General features: G+C 43.0%; 1 protein-coding gene across 7 annotated transcripts in view; it reads right to left on the reverse strand.

The window, feature by feature from the left end:
• QSER1 (glutamine and serine rich 1) overlaps positions 1 to 15405 on the reverse strand; it is an 81337-nt gene extending 65932 nt beyond the window's left edge. For 3 of the 7 annotated variants that reach the window (XM_054524516.2, XM_024255525.3, XM_024255524.3), the window contains exon 1: positions 14882 to 15405. In XM_054524516.2, coding sequence (XP_054380491.1) covers positions 14882 to 15087 — 206 coding nt within the window. In that variant the 5' untranslated portion in view covers positions 15088 to 15405. Of the gene's footprint in view, positions 1 to 13712; positions 13837 to 14710; positions 14851 to 14881 lie in introns of those variants that run through there. The other 4 variants (XM_063728496.1, XM_054524519.2, XM_054524518.2 and 1 more) reach the window with 4 other exon arrangements.
• Positions 15406 to 17791: the final 2386 nt, after the last annotated feature.

Genomic DNA, 17791 nt, shown 5'->3' on the forward strand with positions numbered 1-17791 from the left:
AAGGCCTGGATTGGACAACTCCAAAATTGCATTTCATCATCTTCCTTTTCTATTTCTGTCATCATTTGCATTATCAATCTTTCTTCTGGACAAAGACAAGATTTTTAGGTCCCAAGTTTTCCCCTTATTTCCAATATTTCAGTATTTTTTTGGTAATGCTTTCCTTTTCGTTTGAGAAAGTGTCTCATTCTGTTGCCCAGGCTGGAGTAGAGTGGTGATCATGGCTCACTGCAGCCTTGACTTCCTGGGCTCAAGTGATTCTCCTGCCTCAGCCATCTGAGTAGCTGAGACTCCAGGTGCATGCCACCATGCTCAGCTAATTATGTTATTTTTTGTAGAGACGAGGGTCTCCCTATGTTGCCCAAGCTGGTCTCAAACTCCTGGGCTCAAGAGATCTGTGCCTGCCTTGGCCTCCCAAAGTACTGGGACTACAGGCGTGAGCCACCATGCCCAGCCTATGCTTTTCTTTTAAAAGAAATACATCCATCAAAGCAAATTATTTTGTGTTTGCATGTACTAGCTACCCGTAAATACCAGGCATGTTTATTTAAGAGACAGACAAAAGTGGTTATATGGGCCCTGGATGGTTATCTCTTATTTTGGCTACAAAGGAATGAATAAAAATGAACTAACATATAGCTGGTTACTTCTCAACATGTAACACAGTTCATATTTCCATGATTCAAATGTATGGGTGCTATGAAATGTTTTTTTCAGCTTTTTCAATGTATCCTTTTGTTTGTGGCTTAGTCTTTCATTTACCAAATTAAATTTTCTCCCTTGTTTGAGAAAACTGTAGAGCCAATTTTTCACTACATCACAATTTTATGTATTATTATTAACATAGTCTATTATTTCTGGCATTAGATAAAGGAAATCTGTCTAAAAATACATTTATCACAATTCACATCTGAATATGAACTAGAATTACAAATGTTTTCATATCTTTGGTTTAATACAAGAATTTAATAACATTTTAGGGTAGAAAAGAATATTTTCAGGTGAATCAAAATCCAAAATTGTATGACTCATTTTATACTCAATGTGCTGTTCTTTCCTTACAAACTTTTACAAAAGTAATCTGAAATCATCTAGAAGCTTAAAAAGTTTGATGCTTCTGTTTTCCTAAGGAAATGTCCACAAATTTGTAAGCCAAAGACTCATAATAAAACCAGTAGTATTTTATCCTGTTGTAACTGTACTATACTACTTATACTATTTTAATTGTACTATACTATTAGAAGATTGACTTCAAGTACTAAAACCAATGAAATATGTATAGGTTGCCTTAAAATATCCTACCTATTGTAGTTATATCAAAAAAAATTTAAGTCTTTATCTTTCAGAGTTCTCTTTCATACTATGGTTGAAAGAGATACATAGCCTGAAATTTGCTTTGAAATGATACATGGGAGTAGGGAGAGAATGTAGGGATAGGCATGAAAGAAGACTGACCATGTGCTAAAATTGTTGAAGGTGGGTAATGGATACTCAGGGGTTCATTATACTTTTCTCTCTAAATTTGTTTGGTTTGAAATTTTCTGTAAAAGTGTTGTTGGCCAGGTGCAGTGGCTCATGTTGATAATCCCAGCACTTTGGGAGGGTCAGGCAGGAGGGTCACTTGAGCCCAGAAGTTTGAGACCACCCTGAGAAAATACCAAGACCCCATCTCTACAATGAACAAAAACAAAAATAAACCCGAATTTAGCCAGGCATGGTGGCACATGCCTGTAGTCCTAGCTACCTGGGAGGCTGAGGTGCGAGGATCGCTTGAGCCCAGAAGCTTCAGGTCACAGTGAGCCACTGCACTCTACCCTGGATGACAGAGTAAGACCCTGTCTCTTAAAAAACGGAGTTTTGCTCTTGTTGCCCTGGCTGGAGTGCAGTGGCGCCGATCTCGGCTCACTGCAACCTCTGCCTCCCAGGTTCAAGCGATTCTCCTGCCTCAGCCTCCCAAGTAGCTGGGATTACAGGCATGTACCACCACACCTGGCTAATTTTGTATTTTCAGTAAAGACAGGGTTTCACCATATTAATCAGGCTGGTCTTGAACTCCTGACCTCAAGTGATCCACCCACCTCAGCCTCCCATAAGTGCTGGGATTACAGGTGTGAGCCACCATGCCCAGCCCAAATTTTTTTAACTTAAAAAAAAAAAAACCTAAAAAATAGTCTTTTTTATAGTAGAGAAAATCAACTTTAAGGTGGCTAATTCTTGTTCTGCATTATTAATTCACAACAAAGGCTAATGTAAAGGAAGAAATTATAATGAATTTTAGAGGAGTATATATTTTGAAACAAGTTACATACCAAAAAAAATTATAACATATTAATCAAATGTCATAACACACAAGTTTACTATCCTTTAAATTTTCCCTAGTAAGCATATCTGTTAAGAGCAAATGGTAGACATACTGTGAAATATGCTTGGTATCTATGAGGATGGTGCTAACACGACCTTCTTAAAAGGCAGCCCAGTAGATCAAGATTAATTAGCTGGTATATTAGATTAGCTTTTAAAAGCAAGTTTGGAACTTTCAACTCCTATGCCTTATTAAAACACAACTTACGAGTCTTAGAAACAATTCTAACCATTACCATGTTAGAGGATCAGATTTGAGTTAAAAACTTGCTGTTTAAAAAAAAGTAATACAAAGGTATTAACAAATACCAAAAGACCATCTCTAAGTTTTGGGTTTCTTGAGGAGTTGGGGTTTCTGGCATAGGCACAGTTCTACTTAATTCCCAGCCTTCCGAAGGGTTCACACTTTTACTTTGACATCATTCCACCAGTCCCTTGTGGCTCTGGCCAAATCAAACTCTGACTTGAAGTAGTTTAATGTCTAAAGTTTAAGTGAGAATAGTACCAGCTGCTTTACCAGAGTAATGTTCATCTTGCAGTTTTGCTCAACATGAGAAATGTTTTAAAATGTTAAGCCATCTAATTTAAGCAGATCCAAGCAAAAGTATTTTAGCTTATCCACATATTTGTGTTTGCTTCACTGGGTCAGACAAATCTGTTCTCAAGTTACTTAAACAGGATCAGTGATCACACAGTAATGAGAATGATGGCATTGGGCCATATGAAAATTTCATTATTTTATGTTTAGTTACACCCCATAAATGCCTACATGCCTAGCAACATAGGACAAGCTACATGGTCAGGATCCCTAAAGAGTTTTTAACTTACAGAGGCCAAATTTAAACTCTGAAATATTAGACAAGTAAAAGTAGAATATCCCCCATTAAACATATTCTTTATTAAATCAATATTCATTGAACACTTATTATATGCCAGGCAAGTGGGGGAAAACACAGCTGAAGCTCTACTGTCAAAAAACACCCAAGCTAAAGGACAGAGACTACAATAAACAAGAACAGAGAAGTATTTATATCAAGGATTGATAAATGTTATGAAGAAACCTTAAGCAGGGTTGATGGTGATGGGGGTGTGTACCGTTCTTTTGAGGTTACTAAGCAGAGGCCACTGATCAACATGAGGAAGTCATGCAGATTATCTCAGGGAAAAGTGGTCCTGGCACAGGAAAAAGCACAAAGACCCTAGATAAGAGCATTCCTAACACCATTCAAGGAACAGTGAAAAAACTGTGTTTCACTCAAAGATAAAAGAGAAGATGGTTCTGCAAAAAAAAAAAAAAAAAAAAAAGCAAAATGAGTGGATATGCTGAAACCAGGCCCACATCCTCTCATTTACCTCTTCATATTATACAGCATCCATACACATATTCATATTCACTGCTAGCACATTAAGAAATGCTTACTACTGGCTGGGCGCAGTGGCTCACACCTGTAATCCCAGCACTTTGAGAGGCCGAGGTGGGTGGATCACAAGGTCAGGAGTTAGAGACCAGCCTGGCCAGCATGGTGAAACCTCGTCTCTACTAAAAATATAAAAATTAGCTGAGTGTGGTGGCGCGTGCCTGTAATCCCAGCTACTCAGAAGGCCAAGGCAGGAGAATCGCTTGAACCTGGGAGTTGGAGGTTGCAGTGAGCTGAGATCGCACCACTGCACTCCAGCCTGGGTGACATAGCAAGACTCTGTCCCCCCAAAAAAAAAAGAAAGAAAGAAAGAAAAAGAAATGCTTACTATTGCCTTAACTGCAGAAAGGCCTAGACTGGAAAGCCCTGGCTAGATTGGCCTGAGTCAATTTAAGGAAACTGTGTTAGTAGCAGCCTAGTAACAAAGTCACCCAGCATGTGGCTGAAATTAAAACACCAGAAGCAGCAACAGAGATAAACATTAAACAAAGAAATAAGATTTCCTGTAAGCAAGTTAACCCAAGGAACAGGTAAGTTTTTTACAAAACTTGTAGTCTCATTTGAATTAGGGGCAAAAGAAACTTACTGAGGCTGGGCGTGGTGGCTCATGCCTGTAATCCCAGCACTACGGGAGGCCAAGGCGGGTGGATCACTTGAGGTCAGGAGTTCCAGACCAGCCTGCCCAACACAGTGAAACACTATCTCTACTAAAAATACAAAAATTAGCTGGGCGTGGTGGTGGGCATCTGTAATCTCAGCTACTCGGGAGGCTGAGCCAGGAGAATTGCTTGATCCCAGGGGTGGAGGTTGCAGTTGCAGTGAGCTGAGATCGCGCCACTGTACTCCAGCCTGGGCGACAGAGCAAGACTGTCTCACAAACAAACAAACAAACAAATAAAAAACTTATTGAAGCACCCTGTTTCCCAAGGTAACATTTTTTCTTCTCATTTCAAAAGTTAGCACTTCCAAGTCATTGTTCAATCATTTCAATGAGCCTGCCCAGTCCACTTTGTAAATCTGCAACGCCTCCCCCATCCACATCCCATTCTGCCTAATTCTGCTTTTCTTTTTCTGGTATCACCTCCCAACATACTAGATAATGTACAGATATGTTCATTTTCTAATTAGCTGTCTCACCCCATTCACCTCAGGATCTTGGTTTTGTTCTCTCATGTATCCCAAGCCCCCAGAACAGTGTCTAGAATATGAGAGGTGCTTCAGTTAAAATCTCTGAACTACCCATACCCTATGGCAACCATTCAGTCTGGTATAAGCCCATGTCCCCAAGTTTTCTGCAAAAACTTTTAGCAAAAGTATGCTCTGGGAAAATGATTCTAATTTTTTAAATAATGGAAAATATAACCTCCCAGCATAAATGTTAAATCCCAAAGACCCAACATCCTTCTTCAAAGTATTCTATCATTAAACCTCTTTCTGACTTCATTTGCCAATTCTATTTAATCCTATACCCTCAACTTCCCAAAAGGATTTTTCCCTGAAAGCTTATGATTAATAGCACGGTCTCTGAAGTTACACCTCCTGGGTTCAAATCCTGCCTCCGCCACTTACTAGCAGTGATGTTGGACAAATTAATAAATCTCTCTTTGCTTGAGTTTCCTTGTCTATATAACGGGCTAACAATAGTACCTACATTCTAAAATTATTGTGAGAAGTTAAATGAGATAACACTATAAAATTATTAGGCCAGTGCTCAGCACATAGTAGGCATGTAATAGACACTATCACCTACAATGGCAAAGGCTCAGTTCTCAGCCCTTCATTCTTCACCCTCAAAGACCTTAATCTCTGAGATTCCACTATTGTCTCTATACACATGTCCAGTCAGACTCCTAAACTCACCTCTCTGGTCTTGTCAGCTAAGGAAAAATACTTTGGGGAAAACAGAAGCGTTGGAACAAAGGAAACCTTGTGGGACTTTAGATCTGGTGGTCAAGGAAGGTCTTTGTGAAGAGATGATATTTAAGGAGAGATAAGAATGTCAAGAAGCCAACACTGACAAGATCCAGGTCAGTGGTTCTCAAAATCTCACTGGACAAGCAGCATAAGAATCACCTACAAACTTGTTAGAAATGCAAATTCTTGCGCTCCACCCAAGAACTATGGATTGAGAAACTCTGGAGTTGGGCCCAGCAACCTGTGTTTCAACAAGCCCTCTGGGTGGTTCTGAAGTACCACTGAGCTACAGTAAGATCCTGCCAGGGAAGGGAACTGCCAGGCTTGTTCTTGCCTTGGGACATTTGCACTTGCTGCTTCCTTAGATCTCAGGGAAGTGCACTTCCTCTAGGAGAAAATTTTCTTAATAATTTGCTTGCCCGGCTCCTTTACCCAAGAATGTAAACTCCACAAGAACAGAGATTTTATGTGGGTTTTTTTGTTGTTTTTTTGAGACAGGTCTCACTCCCTATGCCCACGCTGGAGTGCAGTGGCGCAATCATGGCTGCGCAGCCTCCACCTCCCAGGCTCAAGCAATCCTCCCACCTCAGCCTCCTGAGTAGCTGGGACCACAGGCGCACGCCACCACGCCAGGCTAATTTTTGTATTTTTGTGGAGACGGAGTTTCACCATGTTGCCCAGGCTGGTCTCAAACTCCTGAGCTCAAGCCATCAGCCCATCTCGGCATCCCAAGCGCTGGGATTATAGGCACAAGCCACCACACCTGGCCACTCCCTATCCTTTAGAGTGGAGAGACTAAATTCTATGATCTGTCATCAGAAGCCCTCTAAAATCTAGTACCAACGCTCTATGGTACAGTGTTACTCTGGTGAGCTCCCCAATGAACCACACCTTTGTGTAGTTTCCCTCCCATGACAATTCTGCAATGGACCAGGGACTGCTTTGACCAACAGACAGGCAGAAGTGATACTGTGCCAGTTCAAGGCACAGCCTTTAACTGGCCTAGCAGATTCCATTTCCTCCCTCTTAGAACACTAGTTCTTGGGAGCTCCTTCTTTGTACTAATCCCTTATTCCACTACGCAACATTAGCAATAATTCAGATCAGTTTGTATGCAATCTACCTGACAAATGCTACCATGATCCCCTTGAACTCAATATAATTTTTCCCACTACATCCCTGAAGTATTTTTGTACCTCTGGAATAGTCTGACAAGTATTAATAGCATAGTTATTTCATTCATTCATTGAATGTTTAATGGCACAATGCATCAGACATTGTTCTAAGTGCTGACAATAAAGTTAATAATCTATATGCTATCCTATATGCTAGACATCACTCTAAATACTTTTCTAAGTTTTTCCATTTAATCTTCAAGAATTCTAAAAGTGTCCTCATTTTACATAAGGAAACTGAGGCACAGAGAAGTTAAGAAACTTGTCTAAGATCATACTGCAAGTGGTGGAGTCAAAATACAAACTCAAACATTCTAACTCCAAAGCTTATACTAGCAACTACTATACTAACCTGCCTTGTACAGATGTGAACAAGACAAAGAGCCCTGTTCTCATGGAACATGCATTCTATCAGTGATGGTTAGTGGTATCGGGAAAGGGTGGTAATAAACGATACACATAAATCAACAAAATTACTCCAGAGAGTAAGAATGCTCTGAAGAAGTAAAACTGTCATGTGTCAGTGATGTGTAGTTACTTTAGACAGGGCAGTCAGAGAAGGCCTTTCTGAGAAGGTAACGTGGGAAAAGACCTAACTATCAGCAAAAGCAGAAGCAGCAAAGCAAAGACCTGGAAAGAAAACTTCAGTTAAAGAGAGTAGCCGGTGCAAAAGTCCTAAGACACAAATAATCTTAGCATGTTTCAGGAACAGAAGTAAAGCCAGTATGGCTGAAGGATGGTGGTGGGAGGGGAATGACATGAGGTTGGAGAAATTAGCTGAGGCTTAGATCATGCAGGGCTTTGTAGGCCACGATAAGTCATTGGATTTTTTTTTTTAAGATGGAGTCTTGCTCTGTCACCTAAGCTAGAGTGCAGTGGTGCAATCTCGGCTCACTGCAATCTCTGCCTCCTGAGTTCAAGCTATTCTCCTGCCTTAGCCTCCCGAGTAGCTGGGACTACAGGCGCCTGCCACCATGCCCAGCTGATTTTTGTATTTTTAGAAGAGACAGGGTTTTGCAATGTTGGCCAGGCTGGTTTCGAACTCCTGGCCTCAAGTGATCCTGCCTTGGTCTCCCAAAGTGCTGGGATTACAGGTATGAGTCACCACACCTGACCAAGTCATTGGATTTTACTGATTAACACTGGAAGGTTCTAAGCAGGGTAATGACATTACCTGACTTATACTTTTGAAAAGTTAATTCTGGCTGTTGCATACTTAATAAATTACAGAAGGCCTAAAAGGAAGCAAGAAAAGCAACAGGAGGCAACTGCAATAATCCATGCAGGAAATTATGGATATGGAGATTGAACCAACAGGATTTGCTGAGGGACTCAATATGGGAAGGAATGAAATAAATCATGGATGGCTCTAACCTTCTGGACATAAGCAATGGAGTAAATGGTGATAATAATTACTGAGGTGGGGAAGCCTAGAGGAGGCCCAGGTTGAGAGGGTGACAATCATGTTTTGGATATGTCATTTTGGAAATACCTATTCAATATTCAAATGAAGATGTCAGATGCTAGATATGAATCCAGAGATATAAATTTGAAAGTCATCTCATGTATATGGCAACTACCCCTAGGGTCAGTGGAGAGAAAAGAAAAAAGGACAGAACTCCAAGTTTCTGAGCACTTCAACATTTAGAAGCCAAGCAGAGAGGAAGCAAGTGCATTACCCTCTCACCCTCCAGATCACAAGTTCTTTCAGAGGCAAGACAGTGTTGTTTTTTTTTTTTTTCATTTTTGTGGCACCCTGCAGAACTCAGCTAAGAAACAGAAACTGAGAGATGGCCACTACATTTTCATGAGTGATTGCATGCTTGTCACTTGATTTCTCAAGCTTTCACTGCAGAAATATAATAACTCAAGGAGATACAGGCAACACTGCCTTAACAATTGTAGCTACTCAAATATTTGTTTAATGAATGAAAGAAAACTGTGTTTTGGTAGACATACTTTAGTACTCATTGTTCCAGAGAACATACCAAGGAAAGGAAGAAACAAGTAGTAGCCCATATCCCCACCCTGCTAACCAAGATAATCACAAATTTACCCTTCATCTTGGTCCCAACTACAGGGTAGAGGGGGAATGGCATTAGAGGCTGCAACAGGAAGAAAGGGGCTTCCAATTCCCACACTGAAGCAGAGTTCTGGCTTTCATGATATAAGTATGTATTAAGCACCAACTATACGCCATGGATTAAAGTAAATACTAAGTACTACAAATATAACCGTTAGCAAAACAGATAGGGGTTCTTCAAATAACCTCCATTCTGAAGAAGATACATATTACATAAACAATACATAGGTATATATTTCTAAGAATATGAAAGTAAAATAAAATATTCTGTGAAAACATATACCATTGCACAAAGCAACAAGGAGTGAGGGTTGAAAATACTGCAGGTTTCTCACATGAGATACCTTAACAAGTCATTCTGGGAGGTGGGGATAGGGTAAGAGTTATCTAAATGAAGGTAAGACGATGTATGAAAACCTTAAGGTAAGAAGGAATTTAGGATGATTCAAAGAATTTAATACAGGCCAGTGCGAGGCATGGTGGCTCAAACCTGGGAGGCCAAGGCAGGAAGATTGCTTGAGGCCAAGAGTTCCAGACCAGCCTGGTCAACATAGCAAGGCCTCATCTCTACAAAAAATTTAAAAATTAGCCAGGTGTGGTGGCACACGCCTGTAGTCCCAGCTACTTGGGACGATCACCAGAGCCCAGGAGGTAGAGGCTGCAGTAAGCTGTGTTCATACCACTGTACTCCACCCTAGGCAGCAGAGTTAGACCCTGTCTCAAGAAAAAATAAAAAAGAAAATAAATTTTTAAAAAATTGGTCAGTAAATGCAGAGCCATACAGAGCACATTACAATTTGTGTGTGTGTGATAGGTTCTCACTCTGTCGCTCACGCTGAAGTGCAGTGGCACCATCACAGCTCACGGCAACCTCCACCTCCCAGGCTCAAGCCATCCTCCCACCCCAGCCTCCAGAGTAGCTGGGACCACAGGCGCATGCCACCATGCACGGCTAATTTTTTCTATTTATTTTTTGTAGAGATAGGGTTTCACCACGTTGTGTAGGCTGGTCTCAAACTCCTGGGCTCAAGCAATACTCCCACCTCAGCCTCCCAAAGTGCTGGGATTACAGGCGTAAGACACCACGCCTGACCATATTACAGATGTTTAAAAATGTGACCCTAATATGTAGGAGTAGCCATGGAAAGGCTTTAAGCAAAGGACCAAAAGCAAACTTGTAGATCTGTGTTTTTAAAAATCACTCTGGATGGTATAAGAAGAATGAATTGAAGGGAGGAAAGAAAAGGTCCAAGATGACTAAGTTAGGAAGCTACCACAGTTGTCCAAGTGAAAAATAATGGTGGCTTGGACCAGCTGGAGCAGTGGATACAAAAGAAGCAGACAGTTTCAAGACATTAGATTCAAAAGCAGTAGGTCTTAGTGACTGAGCACACACAACTCCCACCATCTGGCCTGGGCAACTAGGTGGACAGAGGTATGACTTACTGAGATGGGCCTCACTAGAGAAGCAGAGGTGTGATGGGTGGGGAAAGTGTATCATTAAGCTCAAGTAAAAGGTCAAAGAGGTAGTTGGTTATGTGATCAGGTTCTCAGAAGAGTATGAGGTCCTGAGAAGAGTCTGCTCAAATATGGGCATCTCCACTGAGATAGTATTTAAAAGCATGGACGTGGATGTGAGTCCTCAGGAGAAAGCAAGGAATGAACAAGAAATTTATCAATCCCAAGCCCTGAGGAAACAGTAACATGCAGAGATTAGACAGAAGAGGAGTAAACACCAGTGAAGAACAGGAAAAAGCGGTGGGCCACAAAAGGAGGAGGAAAACCAGGCAAGTGCAGTGCTATGGAAGTGAAAAGGAATATATTTCAACTAGGAAATGGTCAACGGTGACAAAGAACACTGAAATAAGGATATTAATGATGCTTAGGTTTCCAGACCAGTTCACAGAAACTCATTTCACATATAGGTGGATTACAGCATTCCACTATCTTACAATAAAGCAGTGCAGTACACTGGTTATCACATAGGCTCCAGATCTACAATGCCCAGGTTTCAATCACAGCACCACTATTTACTAGCTATGTAGCTGTAGGTATAAATTACTTCATGTCTCTATCCCTCAGTTTCCTCATCCATAAAAAGATGGTAAAAAGAATGCCTACCTCAAAGGATTTTTATAATGAATTTTGATAAATGAATGTATGTATGTACATGTGACTTAAAACAGCTAGCACAAATTAGTTGCTCGTGACGTAAATGACAGCTACTATTACTTACAACATGGTTTCCATGGGAAAAAACTTTCTGAACTCTAACAGTGTTTTGTCTGAAATAACCTTTCATTAACTTGAGATTGTTCTTACGCCTTACGAATTATGATCTATAAGGCCTTTTCCCAAAAACTTGAGGAAAACTCTAGATTTGAAATGTATCAAACAAATGTCCATCATATAGAAACTGACAGGTTTCAGAAGAGCTAATCATTACTTTGGTTTTTCAGAGGAGTATTTATCATAATCATTATACATCATACTAAAAAAAAGTATGCATTAGGAATTCTAAAAACTGGTACCAAAAGTTATTTCAAGTTAGAAAGGCAAAAAACAGGCCGGGCATGGTGGCTCACACCTGTAATCCCAGCACTTTGGGAGGCCAAAATGGGCGGATCACCTGAGGTCAGGAGTTCGAGACCAGCCTGGCCAATGTAGTGAAACCCCATCTCTACTAAAAATACAAAAATTACCAGCCTGGCCAATGTGGTGAAACCCCATCTCTACTAAAAATACAAAAATTAGCCAGGCGTGGTGGCAGGAGCCTATAATTCCAGCTACTCAAGAGGCTGAGGCAGGAGAATTGCTTGAACTCGTGAGGCAGAGGTTGCAGTGAGCTGAGATCACACCGTTGCACTCCAGCCTGGGGAACAAGAGCGAAACTCCATCGCAAAAAAAAAAAAAAAAAGTAAACCTATTTAAATACAAAATATTTCCATTCCCTTACTTTCTGGTGCATATTCAAATACAAACACATTGATTATCACCATAAAACAGCCTGCCTCTTCCTGTTGTGACCAAGATATAAGTATCAAGTACAGAATGCGGCAGTGGATCTGCAGACTCTTGATGACCTTCTTATTTCCCAAGCCATGCAAAGGTATTTACAACATCCAAAACTGTACCCCAAAAGGTATTTCCAACTGCGTGGTGTTCAGCAAAGGACATGTTCATTCATTTAGTTCCTAAAACGAACTGAAATTAGCACAAATAAATGAAGATTTATATGGCCAGTCCTTATCCCTGCACTTTCCAAGTACCTAGCAAGTACTCTGAGAAATATTCAAAAATCTCTCTATAAGCCCCATTTAAAGTAAAATGCTGGAGTTTCCCACTCTATTTTTCCACTGTTAGTACAATAAAACTACCTAATAACAGAGCTGTTGTATTCAAAAAAGTATTGTTTCAAACTCATGAAAAGCTGTTTATCATGTACCTTCCCATCAACTGATGAAAATGATGTATTTCAAGACCAAAAAGGCATAAAGTAGGATGTTAGATCCCTGTCGGCAACAACTGAATGTCATTACCATCTGTCAGCTTCTGAATAGGTTACAGGAAACAAGGTGACAGACAGGCTAATTCTTTATGGATAAGTATCCATATTACATCATCACAACTAGTACTCATTTGCACCTTCACAAGAAACTGCCACAAAGGGGAACAAAAACATTCAACTGATACGTGCATTATGAAAAAGCTTTTTAAAATGGTATAAAAATATAAATAAGCTTCTGAAGTGTAGAATATTTAGACTTACAAGGCATATTTCAGATTTGCTATTTTTGATATAACTGAAATCAAAGAGGAATATTTGCACGGTTTGAGGAATAAAATGAGGTGTAATTCAGAAGTGTGTGTAACTCTGTACAGATGGCCTGATCCCAATACAAGATGTTAACAAAGCAGGTTGGCGGGGGAGGGGGGTAAACCTGCATTTTCTATGCTGTATTTTAGCTGATTCCCCCCACCTCTTATTTTTTAAAAAAAGCAGAGGGAGAGGGCATGAGGGGTAATATTTAAGATTCAATAACTTCTAGTAAACAGAAAATAAATCTCCTTTAGATTATGTGTGCCAAGTGAATCTACTTACTGTTTTCAAGTGTGTTTGGGAAGTCATTCCGTGTTACTCTGATAAATAACATTTGGAAAATATGACAAGTAGATTTTAGTTTCTTGCCTCAGAAGTATTCTACTAAAAGAAGTAACTAGGTAGTATTTCAGTTCCATTTACCTAATAAATATTTTTCATTTAAAATATAAAAAATGCGGCACAAATACCTATCATGCTGTTCAATGATGAGAAAGTGATTTTCATTTGTAAATTATCCTAGTCAATGCAAAAAGCTACTTGAAAAAGGATAGTCAAATTACCATCCGTAAGAAATAATGGGTGAAGTGCCAAACGTCTTTCATAAAACTCCTTAAAATGGCTTGCTTGTATGTAATACAAAATTATGGCTATTTCTGAAAGGTTTCAGCATTTAATTACTTAGCTCCAAATTGGCACATCACATTATTTTTAACTTCCAAGTCTTTCAAACAAAGGGCCTAAAATTTTCTGAGAAAGCTTATATCCCTATTCTTGAAGCAAATTTTTCTCATTCTTTCACAATCGTCCCAATGGACAATCTAAGACAAAGACCAGCTACTCTTCACACTTATTTGCTCAATCATGAACGTAGAACTTTCATAAAAACAAAGAAGATAACCTGGAACACGGTAATGTATAAACTTAAAACAAAAGTTCACCTCTGTCGTGAAAAATAATGAAGAAATCTGATGAGATCATAAAGCCACGAAGCTTCCTGTTGGTAGCTGAGGATGAAGTCATTAGCAACCCAGGATTCCCTGGTCCATGTAATCAGAAGCTGCACCTACCAGATTCTGTATTGTTCGGGAGAGGTGGCTTTAAAACACCCCGCTCACCAATCCTCCAAACCAGACCACGCCTTCCAGTTATCATTCAAATGGGACCGTTTCACAGTGTGGCACTACTACACATTTCCCGCGAGCTTAAATATCAAGTAGGAGTCAACATTTTAGATTCCCTTGGTCATGCAAGATGAACTCTTGAACCCCACGCTACATAATGCAGCCGGACCTTAGAGGTCGAGATGGAGAAGCATGCTTTGGTTCTTCGACCTTTACGGCCTTCACTACCCCCACCCCAACCCCCGCCCCATTTCTTCCCAACTCTCAGTCACCCCGAGGCACAGAAGGCAAAGAAAGATTCCTTACTTCCTGCTGTTGTTAAAAGGGGAGGAAACCTAAGAGCAACTTTGAACGCGTGGAAGAAAAATCGCCTAAATCTTGGCCACCAGCGCAAACATATGTCACCCGGCCCTGGAGCCGCGTTCGCGCCCGGCCGGGCCCCCTCTTCTGCCCTGCGCCCCGGGGATTCTCCCGTAGCCCAGCCCTCCCGGGTCCCCCAGTGTCTCCGGGACGCGGTTCCGCGACTCTTCCTCTCCCGCCTCCGCAACCCTCACACGCCGGGGTCCCCAAGACCGCATTGTCGGCCACCCAGGTTCCAATACAATGGATCGCCACTGCCCCAAACTCTCCGGCGCCCCCTTCGGACCCCCGGCGCCAATCCTGGGTCTCACAGATCCCGAGTTCAGCCACGAGCCCAAACTTCACCATGTGAGAGCCCAGGACCCGAGAGGTGACGGAGCCCCACGACTCCCGCCCAGCTATCCCTTCACCCGCCGTCCCCAGGCGCGAATCCTGCACCGGGCGCCCCCACCTACCCGCGACCACCCCGTAGGAGTCATCAGCCGCCTCCCCCAAGCTGGGCGAGGGCGAGCGGAGGGCTCCCCGCCCGGCCCAGACCTCTGGGCGGCGCTGCAACCGAGCGAAGGCCCCAAACGCATCCCCGGCCTTTCCTGGTCCACCGCGACCCCGCCGCCCACCCTCCCTACCTGGCCTTGAGGCTGGGGCTGCTGCCGCTGCTGCAGCTGCTGCTGGCGGCGGCGGCGGCGGCGGCTCGGGGTTCGTAGGCCCAGGCTGGGGCGGGGGGCTGCGCCGCGGCGCTGACGGGGGCGGGGGCGGGGGCGGGGGCGGCGGGGGGCGCGGGCGGCGGCGGCGGCGGCTCGGTGAAGCCCGAGGTCGCGTAGTTCCTGTCCATCGTGGGGGTGGCGTAGGGAGGGCGGGCAGCAGCGGGGGATCCTCCAGGGCTCCGTGTGACGGGGGCGGGCAGGGAGAGGGGGCGGGGGAGGAAGAGGGGGCGGCGGCGGTGGAGGGAGCTGCCCCCTCACATGGCCCAGGCGAGCAGGCGGGAGAAGGGCGCGCTGGCGAGTCTGGGCCGCAAAGACCCGGGCCGCGGCGGCCGGCGAGGCCCCAGCTGGGCGTCAGGGAAGCGGAGGCACCCGCAACCTGGACTCGCGGCGACGGCGGCGGCGGCGGCGGCGGCCGCTGCGCCCCATGTTGGTGGATTTCCCAGGATGCACCTCCCGCCCCCCTCCGCCCCGCGGCCTCGCCCCGCCTCCCCTCTAAGCCCCGCGCTTGCCGCTCGCGGGGCTGGCGGGCGGCAGCCCGCGAGGCCTCCGCCACAGCAGGACGCTTCGCGAGGGACAGCTGGGGCCGAGAAGGCGCGGGTCCTGCGGGGCCCGGCCGACTTCAGGGACTCCGAGGGGCGCCTGCCGGCCGGAATCCGCGAACCGCAGACTTCCCGCCTTCCGCAGCCCCGAAGGGAGCTGTCCGCACTCGCCGCGCCCCGCGTGGGAAGGGACCGCGCCTGGCTACCGCCCCGCTCGGGGGAGGGGAAGTGGAGCGGAACCCAGCGTAGGGCGCTGCGCAGGGGTAGCCGGGTCAACGCTTTGCTTGGAGCTCACTATTTGACCCTTCGGGTTATTTTGAGGGACTCCAGTACTCAGTTCCTTGATCGCGATTTCTTTCTCTGCGCCCCAATCCAGAAACAGCTGAGCGAGCTCTTTTGCAGTTCCGCTTACTCCCACCCCAAAGCTTGCTGGGCTAGAGGACCCTTTTCCTGCTGTTAGGGGAGATTTATATTCAAAGAGATTCAAATTCAAACGTATTATTTTCCAATCCTCGCTGAAAGGGCCTTTCCCAAGGGCTGTTATTAACTGTCCCCACCCCCACCTTGGGGATTTTTCTCACTCTGGGTTTCAGAATCTTCTATCCCAAGATAGATAACCACCTCTTCATTGATTAATCCAACTACCATCTGGATGACTTTAATTACAATAAATTTAAACTCACCATGCACTCTGATGTTGAGGGGTTTTGTTTGAGACTTGGAACTTCAGCAGGACTCTCTCCCCAAACATTTCCTATCTGATCTCCAAGCTGCTTGGTGTGCGGTAATTTAATGACTATTTGCGGTTCTTCTGTTGCATAGCAGAGTTGTATTTCTTGTAATAACTCACGAGTAGTGAAACTAGGGAATCGTACAAATCATCGTCTGGCCCTTGAGCCATAAATTTAAAGGTTAAAATAACAGTAAAGTTTCTATTTAATGACCACCTCCTTTTAAAAATCAATATTGGTTTAACACCTATTATGTGCTTAGCACAGAAATCTATCCCTCAAGATAAGCATAACATAAAGGTTTAAGCAAATCAGCCGTAGTGAAAGACCTAATAAACTTGATACACTATCTCTGATGACCACTGAAAAAGTTTAAACTTTGGTGTTGGATCTGCTATGCCTTGCGAGATTAATTTTGTTCTGGAAGATCCTGTTTTCCTCCTGGCGCCTACATCCTTTTGTTTCTATTCATTCCTTTTTGCAAGTCTTTCTGCACCTGTGATGCTTGGAGCCTGGTCCCCGGGTGGGGAAGCAAGGAAGTGAGTAGTCGTTATTTACAAATGAATTCAAACGTGTAGGCACAGCGACTTTGCCAATTTTATGTTAATTACAAAATGCATTTACTGAGGATATCTTTGAAAAGTGGTTTTTCTTGGAAAAGGAATTTGCCAACTAACCTGAGTTCCTGCAGAGAAGTAACGTAAATCTTCATTACATTTATTTTTCTTCCTGCAAACTGGAAATGTGGGATCTAAATTAAAAAGTTTTCACAACTAGCTATTATATTTATAAGTACTTTTGTGAGCGCTAAAGTTCTGTCTCTATGAAAAGTATAGGAAATGGAGTGGCGTGCTATAAATGTTTTATGGCACTTAGTTTGAGATACCCACAACTGGCACTCAGAGTGAGTTATGCAGGCAATACCAAACAAGTGGCAATAAAACCTTTATAGTCCCTCACACCATTATGTAGTTTATGTCACATAAATCAGGGAAAGATATTAAGGGAAAATTCTAGTGAGTATTTTTAGTAATATTACTCTGTCACCATATGTTCCTTTGCCATTTAAATGAAATTTCCTTAGTTCACTCTAAATCAGTACAATTATATTTATTTTCAAATGTTACATGTCTACAAATAACATCATTACATTTTTTATTAATACTATTTTTAATTGACAAATCATAATTGCATACATTTATGGGGTACAATGTGATGCTTTGATCTATCTAAATAAATCTTTTAAAAATTTTGTACAGTTGATGATACTATCTGAAGAATGTCTTCTTCCCTACTGAAAATATACTTCCAGCTCTGTGAACGTTTTGGGATCTCTCAAGTGATTCGTAACCAAGCTGCTTCAAGTCTGATCTAGGTGATGTCAAACTCTAGAATGAGCATTGTTGGTCCCATGTTTTTTGTTTGTTTGTTTTTTGAGATAGTCTTGCTCTGTCGCCCAGGCTTGAGTGCAGTGGGGTGATCTTGTCTCACTGCAACCTCCGCCCCTGGATTCAAGCGATTCTCCTGCCTCAGCCTCCTGAGTAGCTGGGATCACAGGTGTG

The sequence above is a fragment of the Pongo abelii genome, chromosome 9 (genome assembly GCF_028885655.2).
Source record: "Pongo abelii isolate AG06213 chromosome 9, NHGRI_mPonAbe1-v2.0_pri, whole genome shotgun sequence".
Taxonomy (NCBI): domain Eukaryota; kingdom Metazoa; phylum Chordata; class Mammalia; order Primates; family Hominidae; genus Pongo; species Pongo abelii.